An 18422-nucleotide genomic window follows, 5' to 3' on the forward strand; every position below is an offset into this window, starting at 1 on the left:
AGTCGAGGCGATGCCGACGGTGGTGGCTTCCACGACCAAGGCACGCTTACAGAAGTGGAAAAGGGCCCCGCAGAAAATGAAAACCTCAACTACCAAGAAGTGACTGTATTAATAGGACTGTATTGTTTGTCTTCATGTTTTTGCTTTTCTAAAGCAGAGTTGCACTTAAGGGTAAGGAATTTCTATACAGAATACACTTAATGAAAAGGTGGGGGCGATTAATAGTTACGCAGTAATGAGAGGCGAGTGGATGTTTGCAACGTGGAGGAAGTCTGGGGGGTATTTGCCTTGGGGGTTGCTTTTCTCTAAAATCCCAGGTGGCGCTAAAGCGCGCTGCTTGGTGGACGATTTTGAGGGAGGAAGGGAGGGGGGATGGGGAGGGAGGGGGGGGAATTGACCACTGGGGTGGAGACATGGCAATTCTCATATACCTTTCAGTGAATATATGGTTCAATAAGTGAATCCTAAATGACAGATTATAAATTCTTAAGTTATAACATAAAGGGCCTTAACTCTCCATACAAACGACATGCTTTAATGCGTGAGCTGAGTCTGATGAAACCACATGTTGTATTTCTCCAAGAAACTCACCTTTTACGAAAACACGAGGGGCTATTAGTCTCTAGACAATATCCAAAGGTGGCCTGTGCTTCAGATACCACAGGTACAAAAAAGAGAGGGGTTGCTATCCTGTTTCATAAAGCAGTTACAGTGCAAATCTTGCACCAGAGAAGGGATAAAGAAGGAAGATTTTTATTTTTGCATGTAAGACTGGAGCAGGAGGAGTTTACACTGGTGTGTGTATATGCTCCCAATGAGAAGCAGGAGCGTTTTTTTACTCAGCTCCAAAGAGAGTTGCAGACCTTTGCCAGGGGTAAGGTGTTGGTGGCGGGAGATTTCAATGCTACTATGCATCCTGGCATGGATCGGTCGTCTCCTCCTGCTCCGGTTGATCATAAACTTTCTCAGGCATTGAAAAACTTTGTTGAGGGGGCGGGTCTGTATGATGTGTGGAGGTTGGGTAGCCCAGGGGTAAGAGATTACACCTACTACTCACAAGTTCATCTCACATACTCCAGACTCGATTATATTTTTCTTGATAGATCAGTGCCGGAAGGGGGGGGGGAACTCTGCCATGGGATGTATTACCATCTCAGATCATGCTCCGGTCTGGACGATTCTCCCCTCTCTGAAGGAGGAGGTGAGAGAACAACGATGGACTTTTAATAATAATTTATTACAGGACCCAGAGGTCCGAGCCAGCTTCCTTCCAGTCTTGCAAGAATACTTTACACTCAATTGGGATTCTGGGCCGCCTGTCGCCATAGTGTGGGACGCTTTCAAAGCGGTTTCCAGAGGGCACTTTATAAAACATGCCAGTATAAAGGCTCGAGCCCACAAAGCACGCTTGAAACAATGTACGGAGCAAGTAGGTGCTTTAGAGACTAGATACAGGGCGACGGGATCTGTGTCTGACTATAGAAAACTACAGGCAAAACGATTGGAAATCAAGGCCTTGCATGAGGCGAGTCTCAAATTTGCGCATGCAAGGTTAAATCAGATTTATTATGAGTGTACCAATAAGCCTGGAAGGCTGCTGGCCTCCAAATTACGAAAATTAAGAGTGGACAGACACATTCTCAGACTTAAGGATGACAAGGGAGCCATGCTCCACAAATCAGCATCGATTAGAAACCGTTTTGCTAAATATTATGAGTTGCTATATAAGGAGGATGCTGCTGTACAGACGGGGCAAATCGAGGACTATTTGAGGAACATAAATATGCCGAAACTGACTGACTCAAAGCGGGAAGAATTAGAAGCTCCAGTGCGGGTAGATGAGGTCATTAGGGTAGTCAAAGCATTACCGACGGGTAAGGTGCCAGGCTTGGACGGTTTCACAAATGAGTTTTATAAGGCATATGTTCTTGAACTGGCACCTTACTTAACAAAGATTATTAACTCAGTGAGAGAGGGGGCTCCCTTTCCTAGATCTATGATGGAGGCATGGGTGGCAGTAATACCAAAGCCTGGTAAAGACAATACTGACTGTGCTTCTTATAGACCCATATCTATACTAAATACAGATATTAAAATAATGGCGAAGATATTGGCAAACCGGTTGGGTCTAATGCTCCCTGGATTGATTCACCCAGACCAGGTGGGCTTTGTAGCAAAGAGACAAGCAATGGATAACATACGCCGTACGATAGATTTGGTACATGCAGCCCGGACGAAACATCAGCCCTTAGTGCTGTTGGGATTGGACGCGGAAAAGGCGTTCGATCGAGTACACTGGGGCTACCTGGATAGGGTTTTGCATAAGACGGGAATAGGGCAGATTTTCAGAACATGGGTTCAAGCACTATATTCCTCGCCCCAGGCGTGTGTAAGAGTGAATGGGGGAACCTCAAGCTCCTTCACTCTAGAACGAGGAACCCGGCAGGGATGCCCGCTGTCCCCCTTACTATTTGATTTAGCTATGGAGCCACTGGCGGTAGCTATCAGGGAAAACGAAGATATTTCGGGAGTAAGGGTGGGATCGCATGAATATAAAGTTGCTCTCTTTGCAGACGACGTGCTTTTGTCCCTCACAAAGCCTCTGATCTCCTTACCAAATTTAATGAAGGAGATTGGGGATTATGCCAAGATATCAGGTTACAAATTGAATGTTAGTAAATCAGTGGGATTAGCGGTTGATATATCACAGGAAGTGAGGGATTCCTTGCAAGAAAACTTCACCTTTAAGTGGACCAGCAGTGCTTTAAGTTACTTGGGGGTGAAGATTTCAGGGGATTTGTCTGAGCTGTTTGCGGTTAATTACCCTGCTCTTAAGAGAGAGGTACAACGAGATCTGGACAGATGGCAGACCATGAGTCTATCTTGGTTTGGACGCATCGCTGCTATCAAAATGAACATCTTGCCACGGTTTCTGTACCTATTCCAAGTGCTCCCATTGCGACTGCCTAGGTCCTTTATATCGGGACTGCAGGACATGTTGATTAGATTTGTTTGGAATCAGAGACGACCAAGATTGGCCAGGGCTTTTCTTTACCGATCCAAAAGGCAGGGAGGACTAGGAGTACCAAACCTGCTCTGGTACTACACAGCGGCGCAGGCGAGAGCGGCTGTGGATTGGTTCAGAAAAGAAGATTTTAAATTGTGGGTTACATTAGAGCAAGAATTGACGGGTTCCAGATCCCTTGGCCACTTGATGTGGATGCTGAATAAACATAGAGGAAGGGTGGATAAGTTCCCCCCAACAGTTCAGACCACATTTTATTACTGGGATCAAATGTTCCCAGAACGACAGCCTCCGGTATCTGGTTTGGCCCCAATAGTGGATAATCCCTTGTTCGAACCCGGTATCGGCAATAACACGTTTTGCAGATGGGCAGAGGTGGGATTGGACATGCTAGGGCAGGTACACACAGGGGAAAATCTCATAACCTTTGACACATTGATGGATGACTTTGGGCTTAGGCCCAGTGATCATTACGCCTATTTGCAACTGTCTCATTTTCTGAAAGCATCAAAATATAGAGAGTGTATGTGCCGTGAGATACATCCGCTGGAAGAGGTATGTGTAGCTCTAAAGGGTTCGCGAGGACTGATTTCCTTCCTCTATAAATTTCAGGGGGCGAATGCCAAGCCTTCTCTCCTACATAGGAGGAGATGGGAACAGGAGCTACAGTTCACTCTATCAGACATGAATTGGCAGAATCTGGAAAAAAAGATACTGAGATCTTCCTTAGCAGTGACATCGCAAGAGAACGCTATTAAGGTGTTCTACCGTTGGTACCTGACACCGGTACGGTTACAACACATGTACACTAGCGTGTCAGGGGAGTGTTGGAGAAATTGTGGGCTACCAGGTACTATGGGTCACATTTGGTGGTCATGTAGAAAGGCGCAGGCATACTGGAGGGGGGTACAGAATCGCTTGCAGATATGGCTTGGACGGTCTGTGCAGTGGCATCCCCTCGTGTTTGTATTAGGACAGAGACCAGAAGGTGTCACCCCTGACCAGTGGCTATTGATTAGGGACTCACTACATGCAGCTCGGTTGAACCTAGCACAACACTGGAAGTCTCCGAAAGTCCCATCACTGGTGCGATGGATAACAAAACTACATTATATATGTGAGATGGAGAGATTAACTGCAGAAAAGCGAAAAACTAAAGCCAGATGGGCGAGGATTTGGGAACCATTCTTAAAGTGACACTAGCGATGAAAGGTATGAATAAGTGTGAGAGGGTGGGGGGGGGAGGGGAGGGAGGGAGGGGAGAGAGAGAGATGAGTACCGGTAGGGACGATCGGCTCTTGGGGGGGATTCTAAATATGTAAAAAATTGGAAAAAACTTGAAGTGTATACAGTTTTGAATTAAGCATTGATGTTTGCTGGTGTTTAGCTATGTTCAGACTATGGATGTGATTTGAGTTGACATAAATGCAACATTATGCTATGTACTGAGTTTTACGATGGTTGTACTGGTTAAACATTTTCTAATAAACACTTCCATAAATCAAAAAAAAAATTTAGATTTGTTTTCTGCCCACCCAGGCACACCTGTAGCTAACTAATGACACTTGATGCTATGAGATTCATTTTGGACTGTGAAATTTGAAGCTGCTCAGGGTTGTAGCACTGACAGAGAAATGTTGTAAAGGAGCTGGAGTGGGGGCGGGGAATGAGCTAGCTGAGAGGTGTGGCCAAAATCTAAACTGCCCCCCTCCCAGACATCTCTGTCCAACTGCATGCTGGTCCTTGTCATTTTGCTTCAGTTGAAAAATGGGTCTGGAATGAATAATGTCCCAGTGCGTCTTGTGTATGAGGATCAAGAGGATGCTGAATGGGCAAAGGCAGTGGTGTGCTGGAGCAGGGTCTCACAGGCTCGCAAGAGCCGGTTGTTAAGTTTTTAAGAATTTGGGAAGCCGGTTGTTAAAGGAGGGCCCTCCATGGCTACTTTAACAACTGGCTCCCAAAATGTGGGCTTGGGCCCCCTGCTGAATTATCTTTTACTTTGCTGGTGGGGATGGTGAGCCCTGCCAGCCAAGTAAATAGACTAGTGCTGCTCCCCGCTCCTTGTTTCCAGCTCTGAGCAGCAGGCTGGGAGTTCTCGAGCATGTGAGAGAAGTTCCAGCATGCTGCTCTGAGCAAGACCTTGGGAGTGGTGGCAGTCCATTTATTGGCTGCCAGCAAAGGTATGCCTAGCGTGCCTGCACGAAGGGAGGGAGGAGAGAGAGGCAAGTGTTGCTCCCCCCCCCCCCCCCCCCCGGCCACCCCTGGCCCTTCCAACTGCAGAGCTGGCTATGTCCGGAGAAAGAGCCTGTTGTTAAAAATTTACCAGCACACCCCTGGGCAGAGGTGTGAATTTCACTGACAAAACAATATAAAAATGCTTACTCTAATACCAACTACTGACCTCTTACCCCAGAGATTAGTAGAGGTATTTATCAGCATAACACAAGGTGGCAACTGAAGCAGGCTGGTCTCTGTGCGCTCTCATCTGCCACTCTGTATTCACTTCACTGGCTACTTTGCAGCTGTCTGAAGCTTCTTAAAAGACTGTAACAGCCGCTGACCCGCCTGGCTCCAGAAAACTATTTTCCATTGATTTATCGTGGGACAGGATACTTTACAGACTAAGATTAGCTTGAAAAATAATCTTGCAGAGCTCTGCTGAGAGGCCCACTACATTTTTTTTTTGCTTACAAAAGAGGTGGGACAGAGGAATGAACGTGTAGCCGGAGTACCTCTTATTTCTGAAAGAAGTGCACTGAGGTGCAGATGCTGACACGTCCGGCACTGTTCTAAACAGCGCAGGAAAAATATCACCACAACAGCATGGCGAAGAAACTCCCTAATGCTCAACACTAATGACATTAATGACACTAATGGCAAGTTTTACATGAGAGAGTTTGGCTACATCTCTCAACCAGCTCATACCCCGCCCCCACTCCACCTCCTTTACAATAATTTAGACACGATCTTAGCATTAAGAAAAGACATGGGAGGACAGAGCTAAAGAGTTATGTGTTAAGCACAGCGCTTAAGCGCATACCCAGACTAAAAGGAAAACAGTCCAGGTGGCTTGGTGGACCCTAGACTCCCCCACCCCCACCCCCACCCAAAGTACTGAGGGCCTGGTGGTCTGGTGGACCAGAGACCCCCCCCCTGAAAATACATAAAACTCTGGTGGTCCACTGGGACCCCTGGCCAGGGACCTTAGGCCCCACCCAGTGCATCCCAGGATGCATTGGGCAGGGATCCAACATTTTGAGGATGCCCCCAGCAGGAGGAGGGAAGGAGTCTTAGTCCCTCATCCTTCTTCAAGGAATGGGTTGGTGGGAGGCTACCGCTAGACCACCAGGGCTAGTATTAGGGAGGGGTCCCTGGCCAAGGGTCTCACTGGACCACCAGGGTTTTATTTTTTTTTTGGGGGGGGGGGGGGTCTGGGGTCCACCGGGAACTACTGGACCACCAGGCCCTCACATCTTGGGGGGAGTGATTCCCAACCCTTCCCAGTCTCCCCATTCCTCTCCATTGGCTTGGCACAACCCTAACACCAGCTCTAAGCTGGCATAGGGTTTAACATGAGAGGTGCACCCTTGTTTGGCGCACTGCCCGCTGAGAATTGGGGAGGAATAGGGAATTAGCTCATCTGTATGCATTTGCATGTTTGATGTGCTATTCCTTCCCTCCTCCTGCTGGGGGCATCCTCAAAATGGTGGCGCCCTGCCTGGAGCATCCTGGGATGCACTGGGCAGGGCCTAAGGTCCCTGGCTAGGGGTCACCTGCACACACTATTCTCCAATGTGGGGGCCTTTAATGGCCTCTAGTGTCTGCATTTGCTTCTGTGCATTGGGGGCTTGAGGGATTTTTCTTTAGTTAGGGCACAGACCGAGGTCTTCTGCATTCCTCCTTTCACATTTAAAAATAAAAAATCAAGAGGGCAATGTTTAAACTTTTCCAGGAGTTTACAGGCCTGCCTTGAAGCAGGTATAAAGCATATACCCAAAATTAAAAATTTCCTGCCCTTTTCCGAGCCTCACATCCAGCACCATCTAGTTTGGTAAAGCTGAAAGTCTATGTGAAGTCATCCAGCCACCCCCTTTTAGCCATGACAACAGGGGACAATAACCAAATGGATGAGCACATATTTACCCACATAAAGCCTTTTAATGATTGACCCCTAAGTCCAGTGTACCAACATTAAAAATATAGAGTAATTACAAAAAATAACAGAGAATTTCCTTTTTCTATCTGTAGGTATATGAAAAACGGTTTGACAAATTGGGCCTTATGTGGAAGGAAAATCATTGCCAAATCCACCTCCTCGGTGAAGTTCTTCATTGTCTTTAGGTGATCGGTAGTGTTTCCTATAAGCTACATGGGACTCCGCTGCCCGTGTTCTTACTATTGGGGGTGGGGAAAGCAGGTCCTGTGAGATTCCCAGAAGTCCTCCCTGCTCCAGGCCTTTGAAACTATGAGACCGCTTCGGTATGCTCAATGGTAAGAATTCGGGCAGCGACCTCTACGCAGCACAGAAGGAATGGTTATTATATACCTACAAGGGGGCAGCAACCAAAGTCCTCTAAATAAGGAACATTTAGCCAAACTCTGCTTTATTATTTCCAGTAAAAATGAACATGTAGGCACTACTGGATAAATATATCATGAAAACCGTTGCCACAATGCTCTGGGTCACAACTATCCAAGTGAAGGCTGGCTAAGTACAAGCTCTATATATTTCTCTCTGCCAGGTCCGACATTAGAGGTGGGAAATCAGGGCAATTGCCCTGGGCCTTCATGTCACAGGGGGCCCCAAACGTGCCTGAAGTTGAAAGAGGAACAGCCTGCAAAGCAAGCTTTGGGGCCCCCTCCCTACCACCTGCCCTAGGCCTCATCATGTCTAACACCGGCCCTGCTCTCTGACCCTAAATTAAAACCACCTGAAGATTGCTATACAGTGTAACTGAAGTAAATGTCAACCTCAACATAGGCATCTATACTCGGGGCTTTTGATTTTTAGTTACTGCTGAAAAACACTGATAATAGCTCCCCACTACCCACCAAACAGAACATTGAGTTTTTCAGTTATAACTGAAAAACCTGGGACTCAGATCTTCCTGCATGTGATGTCATCCAACTGCCGCCACTGCTTTGCTAGGCCCATGCTGGGAGGGAGGGAGGGAGGGAAAGTTCTGGCCTTGCGGGGGGGAGGGGGAGGGGTTCTGTTGGGAGGGAGTGAAAGTGCTGGTGCTGTTGGGGGTCTCTGCTGGGAGGGAGTGAGAGTGCTGACACTATGGACGGAGGCTCTGCTGGGAGGGAGAGAGCTGGGCTTGGGGCACCAGGAGAATGATGCTGGGAGGTAAATGAAAGTGTTGGGACTATTGGAGGAGGGAGTGAGTAAGTGTTAGGGATGGTGAGGAGGTAGGGACGGTGGTGTTGGGAGGTAAATGAAAATGTGGGGCCTGATGGAAGAGGGAGTGATGTGACGGGGCTATCATAAGGGGGAATGAGAGTTCTCGGAAGCAGTGGCGTAGCAGGGGAGGGCTGCCACCCGGGGCGGGGCGGTTCGCCGTTGCACCCCCCCCCCCCGACCAGCTCCCGCACCCTACCTTTAAAAAGAATATCAGGAGGCGCTGCGCCCTGCACATAAAGGAAATGTGGACCGTTGGGTCTTCCCTCGCTGTCTGTCCCGCCCTTGCGGAAATAGGAAGTTGCGTCAGTGGAGGGCGGGACAGACAGCGAGGGAAGACCCAACGGTCCACATTTCCTTTATGTGCAGGGCGCAGCGCCTCCCGATATTCTTTTTAAAGGTAGGGTGCGGGAGCTGGTGGGGGGGGGGGGAGGTGTCGATTCGCCGAGGGGGGGGGGGGGAGCTGGCAGGGAGCACCCCCCCCCCCCGAGCTGACACCCGGGGCAGACCGCCCCTCCCGCCCCCCTCTTGCTACGCCACTGCTCGGAAGTAGCGAGAATGATGGGACTCTTGGAGGAGACCATGAGAGAGCTAGGCTGAACAAAGAAGGGAGGGAGTGCTAGGGCTGTAATGCAGAGGGGAGCAGTGACAGCGAAGGGAGGGAGCAACACCACTGGAGGGAGGAGTCAGAGTACTGGAGTGCTGGTGGGGGGGAGGGTCTGTTGAAATAGGAAAGGTATTTAAAAGTGTCAAGAAAGTTTGAATTAAGCTTTCTGAAACTGAGACACCTAAACAAAAATGGGATTAAAAAGCACTGTCTGTGTTGTGAAAACATTAACACACCTATTTTCAGCACCTTTCAACTGTCTGCAAAATAAACACCTAGGATGAGAGGTCCTATCTATGATTCACATTTTTAGGCAGCACATAGCATACTGTATCATGGGGTCAGTACAACACTTTAGTGTCTGGTGATACAAAAATATGAAAAAACAGGGCTTTTTTTGAGGGGGTAATTGGGGGTACTGAGTACTGGCACCTTTTCCATTGCCTGTTAAAATTGGCCCATGGTCCCCAAGTTTCAATGAAAGAGTTCAGGCTCTGTACACCAATTCTACCTGGTCATAGATTCTGTGACTGTTTGCAGGGGGCCTGGCTATTGTGGGTCCCTCAATGATCACACCACCCCTGAAGGGTGGCCTAGCATTTCAGCACCAGCACCTTTTTTGCTAGAAAAAAACGCACTGTGAAAAACCCTCCTTCAAAAGCGGAAGTAACCTGGTTACTTCCACCTGTATTTGGACAGGCATTAAGTTCCTTTGTATAACAGCAGCGCTTGAGATATCTAATTAGAGCAGAATGGGCCACAAACTCATTTCTACGGTACTGAATAGATTTGAAGTTTAGGGTTAATCTATTGTTTCTCAGTCACCTGGGAAATAGAACCGGCTGTCCCGCTGGCCCATCGGTGAAGGGTTCGGAGGCGTCGTCGCGCTAGGAGGATTGGAAGACTGGAACGGTGCCGGGGAAGATGGTGTAGATGACGTGGTAGAGGATGGATTGCTGCTAGAATCGAGATGGTTTATTGACGGTGGATGATCCTGTGAAAACGGGACACATTGCTCATAAATGCAAACATTCATGAGAGTCACCAAATGGATGGACAAACTCAGAGGTAAACAACCACAGGAAGCAGGGAGCTATCTTTCAATTCCAATAATATTTCTGATTACCAAGGTACTTACATCTTAAATTATGCACAATGCCCCCAACATTATAACAAACTTTCATGGCAAACACGAAGATGTTAATTTGTAAGAGTGGTACAGACTTTAAACAAACAAGTATTGTCCCCCCAACAAATCCTGTATAGCACTGGGGGATTTTTTGTTGTTGTTGTTGTGTTCAGTTACCAGTGCTCGGATTCTGATGCCAGAAGCCTTACTTTACAACTCTGACTCCCTCTCCCCCCCCCCCCCCCCCCCCCCCAACCCAAGACAAAACTTGTACCTGCCAACATTGTTACAAATGAATTTGAGCTGGTTTTATAGATATTTGGTTTTGTCTCATGCAGTGGTGCATTTGGTTCTCCTTAAACTCTGATAGCGTCACTTGGCTTAATAAAAGCTCTGAATTTATGTTTAAAGAAGCATTCTCTTGATTTCCTACACATTTGTTAGCCGGCAGTTATTAGGTTTTACCTTGGGGGGGGGGGGGCAGAACTACCCCCCACTGCCCCTCCGCCTCCCATCTTGTGTAGGCATATTTACCCAGAACCTCTCAGTGTATCACGAATGCAGCCAGAACAATGAGCTGGCAAGACCCAAGCAACCTCAATCCTTTATGAAGAACAGCCCCACGCAAGTGACTCGATCACTGACCCAATACCTTTTTAGTTAATGCTTTGGGAAGAGTTCCGAACTGTGGTTCCACTGGCCTGTCCACAGAGTTATTGATATCAGAGGGGACAGATTCTGTTCTTCTGATTTTTGCTACTGAAAACATTTAAAAATAAAAGGGAGCGTGGTTAATTTCCACATAACAATGAGTCTTAAAAATTCAACAGTCACCCAAAATATTTTTAAGACACTTACTGGGTAAGAATGATATTCTACAAGGAGGGGCTTCTTTTGTACATTTGTTGTGACATTTTAATCTGTGGAAGAAACGCGGTCAGAGTTTAAATGGTTTCCTTTGCATTCTTGGAAGCTTCTTAAATTCTCAACTATAGACTACTGTGCACACAATATGGGAGTCATTTTCAAAAGTTTTAGATGCCTAACTTTGGAAGTAAAGCAGCTAAATCAGTCCCTTTGAAAACGGACTTGGGTTTAAGTACCTAGATTTTGAGGTCTTGTTTCACTGGCTCCTAAACTAAAGTGGGTAGAAATGTGGCAGGAGTTAACTCTGATTTTTGGCACTAGCGGGCTGATATTGAAAGACAGAGGTGCATTTGACATAGGCTATCATCTCAGTTTTATGTATCTAAAGGTAAAGGCAATTTTAGTGGAACCTGAGTGCTAAAATTCTAGAATGAAAATGATTCTTACAGTATGTTTAGGCATCTAAGGTGTCTAGTCAGAAATCAGCAAAGAGAATTACACTCCTAACTGGACTTGCCCCTGGCCCTATCCCCCCTCCTATTTTTTTGTTGTTGTTGCTGAAATCTAGATTTTATTAGGAAAAAATTAGAACTGTGAGGTGTACAGTTAATGCTCACAAAAGTGCTACAATTTTACTTGATGATTTTCTAGATAATACAATTTATGTTGCCAGCCAGGTTCCAGCTCCACCCCACTAGGGCTGTCATCTTCCACATTCCTAAATCTAAGCAAATGAATTGCAGGAGAACATTTAGGAGAATATTCAGCCAAAAATGTAGGCCCCCTTAGTTCAGCTGAAACTCTTCCTAAGTTTAGGAACCTAAAATTTCAGAATCTAATTTAGGCATTTCTTAAACTTTTTTCAGATGCAAAAAACACAGACACTGTATTTTTAGCCATGTACGATAGACCATGTATGATAGTGTCTGTGAATTTTGGCAACTCTCTTCTGGACCACCTCTTCTCCTTCCCTAGAACTCGACAGTAATCCAGATGAGATTTCACCAACGATTAGTAGATATCATTCACCTCCTCTTTTCTGCCGTTTCTTTCCCTATGCAATCCTAATAAAAACCTACAAATGGCGGTGCCATAAACCTCATGCTTTGATAAGCCCCTGCCCCGAATGCTGTCCTTCAAGCGCAGTAACAGAATATTTTGCAGCGTGTATTTCATGCATCAGAAGTTCATGCTTACTTGCAGTGTTTGCACTTCACCCCAAACATCATACTCTTCTGACAGACATGACAAACCTGGGACAGCCAGGATTTGGTGGAGAACCTGGGGAAAACACAAGAGGCCACGAACATTTTAGCTGTGAGGAAAAGAGCTGGAGGCGCAACAGCCAGAAGCAAAGCAATTAAAGGGTCATTTTCAATTTGATTTGATAAACTGTAATAGTACATAAGTATTGCCATACTGGGAAAGATCAAAGGTCCATCAAGCCCAGCATCCTGTTTCCAACAGTGGCCAATCCAGATCACAAATACCCGGCAAGATCCCAAAAAAGTACAAAACATTTTATACTGCTTATCCCAGAAATAGTGGATTTCCCCCAAGTCCACTTAATAACGGTCTATGGACTTTTCCTTTAGGAACCCATCCAAACCTTTTTTTAAACTCCGCTAAGCTAACCGCATTTACCACATTCTCTGGCAACGAATTCCAGAGTTTAATTACACATTGAGTGAAGAAAATTTTTCGCCGATTCGTCTTAAATTTACTACATTGTAGCTTCATCCCATGCCCCCTAGTCCTAGTATTTTTGGAAAGCGTGAACAGACGCTTCACATCTACCTGTTCCACTCTACTCATTATTTTATAGACCTCTATCATATCTCCCCTCAGCCGCCTTTTTTCCAACCTGAAGAGCCCTAGCCGCTTTAGCCTTTCCTCAAAGGGAAGTTGTCTAAGCTTTCTTTTTGTATTGGGAGTGGCTTGCCAATAACGTCGGTCTTTGACTAAAGATCAGCACGTGATTTGCAGCACAGCCCATGGGAATAAAATGGATCCTGTGGCAGATATCATGAGCCAATCTTTAGTAAAAGAGCTCCACAGTGATTTATGTAAATAGGTGCTTAATATGGGTTGGGGTGAGGGGGAAGATAGGAGTTGAAAAATATTTAAATAGATGTGCTCCATTGGGCTTCAGTGGTGCCTGCTGGGCTTAGGGAACAGACGAGGAGCTATATGGCAGAGACGTTTAAAGAGGATGTGCCTGACAGCTGCAAAGAGTGTCATTGCCCGGTTTTGGAAACAACAAGAGGCACCAACAGAGCAAGACTGGCTTCTAAAACTTTCCCTTATTGGGGAGATGGAGAAACTAACTGACAAAAGGGTGGGAAATTATAATATGAATGATGAACTCTGGACTCAATTAAGAGCTATGACCCAAGTGAGTTAGCAATAGGTGTATGATGGGAGAGGGGAGGGAGGGTAAGGAGGGTGAGAGGGGTTTGGGAAAGGGTGGGGGGGGGGGGGGAGAAATGAAAATTAAAGTATGTACAGTATTTGTTTACTTGCAGATTTATTGTTGGTTAATAAAAAATAATGTTTAAAAAAAAAAAAAGAAACAACTGTGTAGTAGTGTGCTGTTGAGTTGTCTTCTGAATAAAGTGATTTATGTATAAAGGAACAATTTCTAACGGCATGCACAGGTGTACAGTCCATAGGTCATTTTCAAAAGCTACTTATATGGATAAAACACTCTGCTTGCAAGAGAGGCTTTTAAAATTGGCCTTGAAGGGTGTACTTTTCACTTTGCAAGACCGGTGGATTTTCAAAGTGAAAGTATTGCATATGTTTGGCATTAAAAACTACTCCAGGCACCTATGTGCTCACACTTATACCTGCTATTTGGGGTGCATAGGGTTCCAGATTATAATATGTAGATTTGAATTTTAAAAGTGCAAGCAGAACGAAAACCCCAATTTAACTCCATCCTCGGGAAAGCCTACTCAATTGGTAAAATTACACAAGTAAAACTGGCAGGTAATTTTGTAAAAGCCCATTTCCAGGGTACAGGCAAACTTAATTGTACAAATGGCTTTGAAAGCTGCCTATGTATGGTGAGACTGAGATTATTAATAAAATTAATGCTGGTAACAAAACTACCCCCATCCTGTTTACTAAGCCGCGCGCTAATGCCGGACACAGCCCATTCACTTTGAATAGGCAGTACTGGCATTGCCGTGTGATTTAGTAAACCGGGGGGGGGGGGGGGGAGTGTTTTATCCAAATTTTCTTTTATTGCTTTAGATTTAATTTATTTATTTGTTACATTTGTATCCCACATTTTCCCACCTTTTTGCAGGCTCAATGTGGCTTACATATAACCGTTAACAGCGTTACCGATTCCGGTCTGAACAAATACATGCTATGAATGAATACAAAGTGATATTGTGGTAGAATGAGGTACATGTATGGTAGGAACAGTTGGGGGGAACTTAGATAGGGAAAGGGGGAAGAAGAGTCAGGTAATGTCTGTTACGGTCTTTGGTTACATAGTAACATAGTAGATGATGACAGAAAAAGACCTGCACGGTCCATCCAGTCTGCCCAACAAGATAAACTCATATGTGCTACTTTTTGTGTATACCTTACCTTGATTTATATCTGTCATTTTCAGGGCACAGACCGTACAAGTCTGCCCAGCACTAGCCCCGCCCCCAAACCACCAGCCCCGCCTCCCCCCACCGGCTCTGCCACCCAATCTCGGCTAAGCTTCTGAGGATCCCTTCCTTCTGGACAGGATTCCTTTATGTTTATCCCACGCATGTTTGATAAACATGTTTCGCAAGTGACCAGGTATTTTTATGTTGGGTCGGTGGGGTATGCTCTTCTGAACAGGTCTGTCTTTAGTGCTTTCCGAAAATTTAAGAAAAGAGCACCAAACTTTAGCCACTGGGATGATGCGCAGTAAGCGAGAATTCTACAATGACAGTTCTATGTGGAACTGCCATTATAGAATACCAACATAAGTCCGCAGTTTGGGGCCTAACTTTAGGTGCAAGCACTTATGCCATGTCAACTGCTGGATGTAAGTACTCGCACGTAATTCCTGTGCACTTAACTCCTAGGCATACCCAATCCCACCCTTGCCCCTCCCACAGCCACACCCCTCTACAAGTTGCATTTGATGGGATTGGCACACACAACTTCTAGAATAGTGACCACAGGTAGCTGTGCGTGCAAATGCTAACTGGTGCCAATTAACACCAATTTAAGGTTTTTTTTTTACAAAGGTGTGCTAGTGTTTTTAGCATGCACTAACCATGTAGACGCCCATAATATTCCTATGGGCATCTACACATGCTAAAAATACTAGTGCACCTTTGTAAAAGGGGCCCTAGGCCAGTAATTGGCTGTTAATGCCAAAGAAAGCCAATTATTACAGTTCGTGCGCAGCTGCCCTTATTCTATAACTCGCATACGCAAATTTGCATGTCAATTTATAAATTTGGGTAAGCAATTTTATAGAATCCAGAGGTTGATGCCATTGGCAAAAAAGCATATTGCACAATGTAACAATGAATATTTAGAGGTCCTTTTACTAAGGCACGGTAGGCACTAGAGTGTGCCCTACCGCATGGAAACCCCCCCCCCCCCCCCCCCCACTGCTGCAGGACGCACTGAGGTGTTCCACATTGAGTGTTCCCATCAGTGTGCACTAATCTCGTGCCGAAAATTTTTTTTTCAGCATGGGAGGCGTGGCTACAGACAGGAAGTAGGCGTGCCTTGCAATATTTGGGTAGTGCAGGCACATAGTGCTGTGTTGCTTGATTACTGCGGGGTTAGCACAGAAGCCCCTAGTGCCAACAAAATAAGTGTCGTAAGAGCTCCCACAGTATTGGCCAGGCGCGAATTGGGAAACTAGTGAATGGCCATTAAAGAAATATATGAAAATCTGGCCATTTTACCACCGAGCTAGACGAGGCTGCAACGTGCAGGAAACGCACGCACTGATAACAGCGCTGGCCACTTTTTAGTAACAGCTTGGTAAAAGGGCCCCTTAAAAAGCCCTGCTCATTAGTCTGGCTGTGGCAGAAACAAGATCCATAACCTCTGGATACGGGCTAAAGATCCGGGGCCAGGAGCCACTCAAGGGGTCATCCAATTGCCTCTAGGGCAACTCTCCAAGAGTGCTAAAGGGTGTGAACTCTTGTTCACTCAGCTATAGATAGATCCTATGCATTCCAGCCAGAGAGAGTAAAATAGTGTGGCTGTCCTATTACTCCACTCTTTGGGTTAATTGATAGAAATTAAACAACATAAACAAAAAAGATGATTAATGCTGTTTCTGTTCGAGATCCTTAGTTTGATATAGTGGTGAATGTGCTAAGATAGGGTTAAAGTAACTAGCCTACTAGTCATGCCTTGTCTGGTGTTAATTTTTTTTTTTTAATCTGATTTTGTGTATTTTTATTATGAACATATTTCTGTAACCCATCTGGAATTGTAGATAGGCAGGATAGAAATTGTTACATAAATAAATAAAAGACACTTTCCAAGGCCAGAACCTTCCTGCCTCAGGTCACAACAGGAGAAAGGTATCACCTTCTTCCCTTTTTTGTTTTTTTTTTTAAATTTCCATTTATTAGCCAGAAAGAAGGAAAGGACAGAGACAAAAAGGTCTGGAAGCTATACTACAAAGGGTATGAATTCCCCATCCCTTCTTATCTAATGGCTATCGATCAACAGCCCATGCATGAATGCACCTGGTTAGGGCTCAAAGTTCTGCCAACACTGGAGGTAACAGACACAAGCTTCTGAGCATAAATTGGGAACTTCTATAAATGGCAACTAAAGTTAGGTGCTAATCCCGCACAGAAACACATTCCGATGGATGCAAGACGCCAAAATGGGGCTGAAATGGCAGATCGGCGTGGAAATACACTTACGTGCCCAGTTATAGGATGGCGCCTAAGAGTATCTGCATACAAATGCAAATGGGATCGTGCTCATGGGAGGGGCATGGAGGGGTCAGGGAAATTCGGGAAAACTGTGCACAGTATTGTAGAATACTGTGGATGCACGTCCAGCTTGCCTTGCAAGCCAGAATTTACACCTGGTTTCAGCCCAAAGTTGGATGCAGAATTCAGCTACTAAAGGTTTTCTATAAAGAGCGCTCATCCCAAAGCGTCCTTTATAGATTGCTGGGCACTGATTTTTTTTCGGCGTGCATATTTGGACATCATTTGCTGAATCCGGCCCAAAATATCACCGTATACTTATTGGCATAGGAGCCAACTTTTCAAAATAATTGGGAGTGAAAAACTCAATAAAAATGACCACTCCTTGGATTAAGGAGTTATCTGAATATTGGGGATGCTCAACCAGCCTTCAACATGGCAATGAAGCAGAGAAAATGAATTCCTTGCGTTATGAAGCCCACAGAAGTCATACAGGGGACCTTTTACTCAAAATGGCTGGCGAGCGGCAATGGGCTTGCTGCCAGCCAATCCAGAACTACCGCTGGGCTACCGCAGGAGTCCAGCAGTAGTTCCCACCTCCAGTAAGTGCCATTTCCAGCTGCCCAGATACCGTCAGGTTAGTGCAGGAGCCCATACCACCACCTCAATGGGTGGCTGTAAGTGCTCCCCTCGAAATAGCCGTGCGGTAAGTGGTTCACTTACCGCATGGCCATTTCTTGTCGAGAAATAAAGACAACCGTTTACCTGTTACGGTAAAAGGGGGCCTCAGCGTGCATCAAAAACACGCACTGATGCTAGCACAGGCCCCCTTTTTACCACAGAACAGTAAAAGGACACCACAATGTTATACAGTTGATATGTGTAAAAAAAACTTCATTGAATTCTTCTAGTAATAATATTTTATGGGTGGCATATCAAACAAAACCAGAAACACTAATTACAAGTGCTCAGACCACCATGAGACAAAACTCTGAGTTAACCTTTCACTATTTCTCTGTGTGCTTTGGTCTTGTTTGCAATTGCTGGGGGGGGGGGGGGTGTTTTGGCTTACCTGTGGGTTACAGACAACCCAATATCTCTTCGTGCCATCTGCGGGGATCCTTGCAAAACATGTGAAGTTGGACAAAAATAAAAGTGAATCACAAAGCATGGCATCGACATGAACATACCTCACCAACCCAGTACCACATTTCAAGAATGGTATCACAGGCAAACAGTAAGATTGAAGGTTGAGACCTTCCAACACAATCGCACTAATGAAAGAAGATACAGAATGAGCTGCACTGCGAGTGAGTTCCTGATTCTGCTTATTGGTTTACCTTGTATTTTGAACATTGCACCTTGGAAGAGCATTACTCTGATCTGGTTTTCTACAAGAGACCCTGAAGTAGGCTTTTTAGCCGAAACATGGTCCCGTGTCGGGTCTTTATGATCACCAATAAAACCACATCATTTAGTAT

At 45.6% G+C, this 18422-nt stretch overlaps 1 protein-coding gene across 6 annotated transcripts in view; it reads right to left on the reverse strand.

Annotated features, from left to right (window-relative positions):
- The window catches only part of KSR1 (kinase suppressor of ras 1), a 257289-nt gene that overhangs the window by 59173 nt on the left and 179694 nt on the right, over positions 1–18422 (reverse strand). For all 6 annotated transcript variants that reach the window (XM_030186220.1, XM_030186219.1, XM_030186215.1 and 3 more), the window contains 5 exons: positions 18014–18062; positions 12227–12310; positions 11021–11082; positions 10815–10921; positions 9859–10027 (listed from right to left, as the gene is read on the reverse strand). In XM_030186220.1, coding sequence (XP_030042080.1) covers positions 9859–10027; positions 10815–10921; positions 11021–11082; positions 12227–12310; positions 18014–18062 — 471 coding nt within the window. The remainder of the gene's footprint in view (positions 1–9858; positions 10028–10814; positions 10922–11020; positions 11083–12226; positions 12311–18013; positions 18063–18422) is intronic.

This window comes from Microcaecilia unicolor, chromosome 13, assembly GCF_901765095.1.
Source record: "Microcaecilia unicolor chromosome 13, aMicUni1.1, whole genome shotgun sequence".
Taxonomy (NCBI): Eukaryota; Metazoa; Chordata; class Amphibia; order Gymnophiona; family Siphonopidae; genus Microcaecilia; species Microcaecilia unicolor.